The sequence below is a fragment of the Balaenoptera acutorostrata genome, chromosome 4, assembly GCF_949987535.1.
Source record: "Balaenoptera acutorostrata chromosome 4, mBalAcu1.1, whole genome shotgun sequence".
Taxonomy (NCBI): Eukaryota; Metazoa; Chordata; class Mammalia; order Artiodactyla; family Balaenopteridae; genus Balaenoptera; species Balaenoptera acutorostrata.
Window position 1 is genome coordinate 20,162,661 of NC_080067.1, and position 7,036 is coordinate 20,169,696.

At 57.2% G+C, this 7,036-nt stretch overlaps 1 protein-coding gene across 1 annotated transcript in view; it reads right to left on the reverse strand.

Moving 5' to 3' along the window:
• RAB6B (RAB6B, member RAS oncogene family) overlaps window positions 1-6,788 on the reverse strand; it is a 61,298-nt gene extending 54,510 nt beyond the window's left edge. The window contains exon 1 of the mRNA XM_007170378.2: window positions 6,334-6,788. Coding sequence (XP_007170440.2) covers window positions 6,334-6,403 — 70 coding nt within the window. The 5' untranslated portion in view covers window positions 6,404-6,788. The remainder of the gene's footprint in view (window positions 1-6,333) is intronic.
• Between the last annotated feature and the right edge of the window lie 248 nt (window positions 6,789-7,036).

The following is a 7,036-nucleotide window of genomic DNA, read 5'->3' on the forward strand; positions in this document are numbered from 1 at the left end:
ACCCAAATGAAGTCTTCCTCCCTCGCCCGTCCTGCTGGAGCTCCAGGCTGCCACTCTTTTAATGCATTTTATAGAGGTAACCTTTACTGTAAAGGCTCCATTCTGCCCTCAGGGGTGAGGTATCATCTGCTTTCTCCTGAACCCTGGTCTGTCCATTGGGTATGTCACCCCCCGGGAACAGGTGGCACCTGGCCGAGTCACTCAGGCTTCCACCGGCTTTGTTACCGAGAGACCAGGATAAATATGCTTTTCTACTAAAAATAAATCATCTTACTAAAATGATAACATATTCACGGTAGTGAAAATTTACTTTTTAAAAAAGATCCCACTTAGTTCAGGGCCAAAGTTACCGAAATAAAAAAGGGAATTGGAAATTTCAAGTTCAGTAAAGAAGCTCTCTTAGGAGACCTCAGGCGTTAGGAATCTGCATCCTTTCCTGCCCTGTTCCAGGAAGCAGAGACTGGCTTCCTCATCATCGCGGCCCCCTCAGGGCTTAAGTGCCCAGCCCTGCCTGCAGCCCCATTTCCCGGCAGCCTGTCTTTTGGGCTCTAACAAAAGCTGCCCATCTCAGGGTGTGTCAGGTACTTCTCCCTGGCAACCTCCCCCATCTTCTCTGTGGTGAGAAATGGAAAAGGATGACAGCCAGATACACACACAGACAGTGGAGGAAATGCCCAGTACAGTAGTCCACCCCCAATGTTTATGAATTTTGCTGTTCCACCTAACCTTTCCTCACCTTCCCCAATGGGTCTGTCCATCAGTTTCTCTAAATGATTTACACTGAGACCAGAAAGTCCTGCACATTCAAAGGCTCATTCATTCTGCAACAGTGGAAGAACGGTTGGGGAGGACAGGGGCACTTTGCAGCCTGGATGGGACACAGATGGTACCACCCTCAGGCCTGCCCTGGGCGAGCTTGCAATGTCAAGGCAACACCTATAAGAATAAATATTCATGGGCTGATTTTAGGGATTTAATAAGTAACAAAAGGACAATGAGGTTATTTTGTTATATTTTAATGGTATTCATTATAATTTGGAGGCTGCAAATGATAATGATAATCAGACCATGCAAACGATGGTAATTACTGTTACACCTGCACCACCAGAACGTGTTCTCACAGTTTCTTTTTTCTCTCCTGGCTAGTTCTCGAGCATCTATCATCAGCACTGAGGGTGCCGCTTTTCTCTTATACCAAGTACAGGTTAATTCTCATCTTGGTGTCTGTCTGTCTGATCTCACACCCAGCTCTTTAAACAAATAAAGCAAAGGTTCTGGGCCTGCACCTGACATCCAAGGTTCCCTCTCTCATTCCAGCCACTGAGGCAGGGAGAAAAATTGGCAAGAGAGAAAGCAGGACCAAGAAGCTGAGGCACAGAGCCACTTGGTGATTCACTTCAGATCTCAAAGTGAGCTCTGCCGGGTCTGGATGTGTCCCTTCCGCCCCACCTCTGGTGGCCTTGCTGCTTCTCAAAGTTCTGCAGAGACGGTGGTGGGGATGGGGGATGGGGGTGCCCTGAGAAATTCAGCTTCCGTGAGATGAACGGTGAGGTGGGCATGACCAAGGCTAAATAAGCCAATCCTCTATGAAAGACTCTGTAAGTGTTGCAGATAAAAATCCTCTGGCTTGAGAAAGCGGCAGGTGTCAGGATGAAGAATCCTATTCCAAAGCGGCCTTGACTCCTGTCGCTTTCAATCTGCTGACGGGCCATCAGCAAATCCCACACAGCAAAGATCTCTCATCACTTTCAAATGAGATATTTAATGAGCACAAACCTCCTGCAGGCGGAGAAGGGGGAAGGATGACTAAGATGACTAGTCACCTTAAGGTGCTGAAATTTGTCCTTAAGGGGCTTAAAATTCAGTTAGGGTTTTTGTACCTAAAAGAAGTTAATAAGCATTTTAAAATCCTGAGTAACCAAGACAACAGAGGTCTTGGGGCAGCATGTGATTGTTTCTAAAAATGTTCAGAAAAAAACAAAGCTCCACCATGGTGAGTGCCCAGCTAGGCTGGGCACAGCAGGGCCAGCAGGTCTGGGAGGAACCAACTTCTGGGATGGGCTTCAGGCACAACCACCAGGCCAGCGGTGAGCTCCCTGTGTGGCTGTAGCAGTGTGGGTGGGGGGAAGGCAGGGGTCAGGCAGGGCCCAGCCGCAGGTGGGGAGCGGGAGCCCTCCTGGCAGTGAGGACGGGGATGAAAGTGGAGGGACAGCCCCTTCCCTCTCAGCAGTAGCAGCCAGACGCCTGCGGGTCACCCTTGTCCTCCTGCTCCCCACCCCACACACTTCCTCTATGAAGGGGGAAGAAGAGCAGACAAAGCTCCCTGGAGAGGGTGGGCCCCTTGCAAGACCTACTCCCTGCACTCGGCCCAGAGAAGGAGTACCAGCATGCTGCCTATAGAAGCGTCTCCCCCTCTGAAGCCTTTAGAAGGCGCCTCTGACACCTGCCCCCAAAGGTGGGCAGGACGCCCCGCTATGTGCTTCTACAGCAGCTGTTCCTCCCTCGTCACGGCCCTCGCAGACCTTTACTGTAATTATATCCGCAGATGTCTGTGCTCCCCAGTGGACTGTAAGTTCCACGAGGCAGGGATACACTCAAAGATCTGATTGAATGAATAAATGGATGCTGGGAGGAGGAAGGGAGAGAGGCGGGTCGGGGAGGGAGAGAGGGATGGTTGAACAAATGAGTAAACAACCAAAGCTGCCTGCAGGGTCACCATGCTGCACGAGTCCAGGGATGCCACTCACATCGTGCTCGGCATGGATGGTACCTCCAGCAACACAACTGCCAGGGGAGGACAGGAAGGGGGCTGGTCAGAGGGAGAAGCTGGCCTACTGGCCTCAGCCTGGGGAAGGAGACCAAACTTGTGTCCATCAGTCTTCCTGCTCCGGCTGGAGGGGTCTCAGGGAAGGGAGGTGAGCAGAGGCCAGAGTGCAGCAGACACAGCCCACTTCCCCCTCCCTGCCACACACACTCGGAGAAGCCCTGCGTGAAGCTGGAGCCCCACAGAACGCCATCAGAACTCAGGAGGAGGGCTGTGTCCCCCAGGTCGAGCTCCTTCCTCAGATATCTGCTCATGCCTGCCTTCTCTGGATGCCACCAAGTGCCCAAGTCGGGACTGGTGTGCATCACCCCCTCTTTCCCCCTCCACTGCCATCAGCACAAGGGCAAGGCCAGCAGGCCCAGAGAGCCATCTGAGACCCAGCAGGATTGCACAGCCTCCCCACTGCAAGGAAACCCTTCATCCTGGGTTCACAGCAACCTCTCCACAATCCCTCCCCCTGCCAGGCTGATACTGGCCAGCCTGTATTCCATGCTCCACAGTAAGACAATCATTCTGCTGCTAGGAGGGGGTACTCTCCCATGGGCTAGAGGTATTCTCTCCAGAGTGGCTCCTCAAGGCTTCCCACCCAAACCAGGTCCCTGGAATCTCTGAAGGCCCGATGCCCCTGGGATTATCTGGTCCTGGGCACCCTCCTCATCACCGGGCTCCAGGCCGGGCACTCCTCTCTGGGATCCAGCTGTCCTCGCCCACTGGCCTAGAGAGATGCTACCAGTAAGCCAGGCACAGGAAACAGGAGAAGGCCAGCTCCTTCCCCTGGCCCCTTTCCAGGGGACTCAGCTCATATAGGCCAGCCCATGCTGTTCTAGAAGTCCCTGTTGTGCTCAGCTGACCCAAGTTCCCTGTGTACAGAAGGGGAGGTACCTCCAAGGTCACACAGGGAGGGAGACCCAGGGTGGAGGTGATGGCCAGAATTCAGTGGGAATTCAGAATTCCCTCCACCACACAGGCTGTAGAGGATGTGGGCACAAAGGACCAACACGTGTAAAAGTGCACGCAGGCAAGATGGAAGCCATGGCTGCGGTGGCAATTCCTCTGTTCCACCAGGCTCAGGGATGCACATGTCTCCTGCCTAACTCAGGGACCCCAAAAGCTCTGTAAAATTGAAGGTAAACAACCCACTAATGACACAACAAAGTGGGAGGAGGCTTTTCAGGGTCCTAGGGCTCCCTGCCAGAAGGGACCAGAGTGGCTAATAGCCAGTCTCACTGATGGCAGTGCCTTTTTCCCTAATGACCATGTTCAAAGGGCCCAGAAAGCATGCTCCCAACCAACTAGCCTGGTATCCCCACCGGGTCACCCAACCCAGCCACAAGCCTGGCCAGAGTATGGCAACCCTAACCCCCTATCAGGAAAGCTCCCCAATTCTTGGCTTCCCCAATTCAAAGTCACCTTATTTCCCAAGGGCATGTTAGTGACTGGGAACAGGAGACGCGGTTCCAGTCCCAGAAGGGTTAACAACTCACAGTAGGACTCTGGGTCCACACCCCATCCCTGGGGCTCGAACTTCCCATATAAACATGCTGGAGAGGTGGGGGCTCACTCTCTGAGGCCTTCAGGTCTCATTTCTGTGATTTTAGGGGCAAAGGGGGTTTGCAGGGCTCAGTAGGGGCCTCAGCCCATCAGAGATTCCGTGGGAGCCCAAAGTTTTCGCTCAAACACACGAGACATTCTCCTCATCAAACCCCTGGTCCTTTGCTGAAGCATGTTCAGACTTGGAACAAACAAGTGTTTGTCGGGAAGCTCCCATGGTCCAGGCCCTTTGAGAGACACTGAGGAAACATGAAGGGGTAAGAGAACTGCCCTTAGGCAACCATCTTACAGAAACTAAGGCTCAGAGAGGCTTTGAAATCTGCTCAAGGGAACACAGCTAAGAATTCAACTCCCAGGGCTCTAGGCCCGCTAAGAATAGCACTGGGATGTGAAGACCACCCCCACCCCCCAAATCCCTTTAGGCACAAGGAAAAGTTAGTTTTGTGAAACTGGAATCTACTAAGATCAGAAACTCAGAGTCCAGGACACAGGGCTGGCTGCCTGAGTTGATTTTGTTCTGAAACGCCCAGCCTGGCCCCAAAACCCATGTCAGAACTTGACCACCTTCTGACACCCTTCTCTGAGCTGTAATGAGCAGCAGCAGGCAGGAGGTTGCTATGTGACCTCCACAACCCATAGGTACACACATCACAGCAGCACTGCTCCTGGAGCCCACCAGGTCCTCCCAAGGTTGTGTGTGTCTTGGCCCCTTGTACAGACAGGCACCAAACCAGGTGAACTGGACTGGTCTGTAGCGCTAGAGCTGCTGGTCCTGCTCCCAGAGACGGCCTTCTCCCACAGCAGAGCTGGTCAGGGCCCAGCTGGTCTCCCTGCAGCCCCAGGTGAGAGGCCTCTGGAGGGATGCTCTGAAAACCACTCCTTCCTGCAAGTGTCAGAGGGTCCATGCTCTTCAGCCTGGTCTTCCCACCTCGGGACTAACCTGGATTTCAGAGATGCTTTCCCTGGGGAGGCTGCTGGGCAGCACGGAAGCCATTTGTCTCCCCCTCTCCCCGGCCCCTGGCCCGCTGCCACGGTGACCTCCCCTCCCCCAAGAAGGGCGGTGAGCTGGGGGGTGGGAAGAATCCGCCGCCAACGCTCTCGGGAGGGGTGCTGGGAAGCCAGGCAGGGCGTGTCGCCTGGTCCTTTCTCTGCCCAGCCTTGGGCTTCATGGCTCTTGGTGTGAGGCGCCCCGTACCATCCCCCAAATCTGCCTCGCACTGGGGAACCCTTGCTGTCATCATCGCCCAGATCTCTGAGCCCCATAGGGGCTAATACACACTGGCGAAGGGCAACGGGTCTAGAACCTTCTGTGCCCAGTCGGACGTAAGCCAGGGGAGGTAGGCGCCCTGTTCTCCCACGACCTGCACCCGCTCTTTTCAGAGAAGACATCTGTGGGTCTCCCCCCGCCCGCGGCCGTCTGCCCCGGGATCTGGACGTGCCCGTAATTACGGTTCCAGGCAGGGGCCCCAGGGAACCCCTCCGGTGCCGCGGGGTGGGGAGCGGCCAGACGCCAGTCCCGTCTCGTTCTCCAAAGGGGGGCGCCGTCCTCCCCGCGACCCTCGCCGGCGCCCCGCCACCTGCGCGGTCGCCCGCAGCCGGTGCCGCAGTGCGAGCGAGCCAGCGAGCCCGGAGCCTTCACGCCTCGGCCGGCGCCTCTGAGCGAGCCGCCGCCCACCGGCCCCCCCCCCCGCAACGCCGCACCTGCACCCGCACCCCGAGCCTCCACCCCAGATCCCACCCTCACCCCCACCTCCGGCCCCAGCGTCTCCTCGGCCCTTACCCTTGGCCCCTCCCCTGCCCGGCCCCGCCCGAGCCGGCCCCGACCTCTCATCCCCATACCTCCCCTCTACCCAGGCACCGAGGGGCCTTTCCGAGCCGGAGCCGGGGTCCCAATCGGGTGGATGATTTGGCGGGGGTTAGACTCGACGCCAAGCCAAGAGAATAAGAGGGGTACTTACCACTCTGCTCCCCCAAGAACACCAACTTGAATTTTCTCAGTGGGTTCCCAAAATCTCCCCCTGCGGACATGGTGCTGGCAGCCTGGGCTGGGAGAGGAGGAGGAGGAGGAGGAGAAGCGAAGGAGCAGGGAGGGGAGAGGAGGAGGGCGAGGGGAGGCGGCCGGCGGTGCGGGAGCCGGAGGGGGAAGGGCTGGCTGCGCGCGTCCCTGACTCCCCAGCTGCGTCCCGGCCCCGGCCTGCGGCTGCGTGTCCGGCGGCGGAGGAGAAGGAGGAGGAGAAAGAAAGAAGAGGAGGAGGAGGAAGGCTGGGGCTGGGCTGCCGCGGGCGGCGCTTGATGCGGTGCGAGGGGCGCGCTCTGGACTCCCGAGGCGCGGCGCGAACAGCGAGGCGCGGGCGGAGCGGGGCGCAAGGACTGCGCGCAGGGCGGAGGAGCGCTCTCCCTCGCCGCACTAGTCGGCCCCCCTCCCACCTCTCTTCTCCGCCCGCGCCTGCGCTCTGCGCGCTCCTCAGCCTCTGATGTCATTCGGGGCCTAAGGGGCTGGGGGGCGCCAGTCCACCCACCCGGAGCCCGCACCTGGGCGGGGAGAGAACCGCCTCGCCGTGCCTCAGAGAGGCCCCCGAATCGGGCCCTGTCTCATTGCCCCTCTACGTCGGTCTTCCCCACTCTACCCCTCCTTTGAATCCAGAAAATGACGTGAAATTA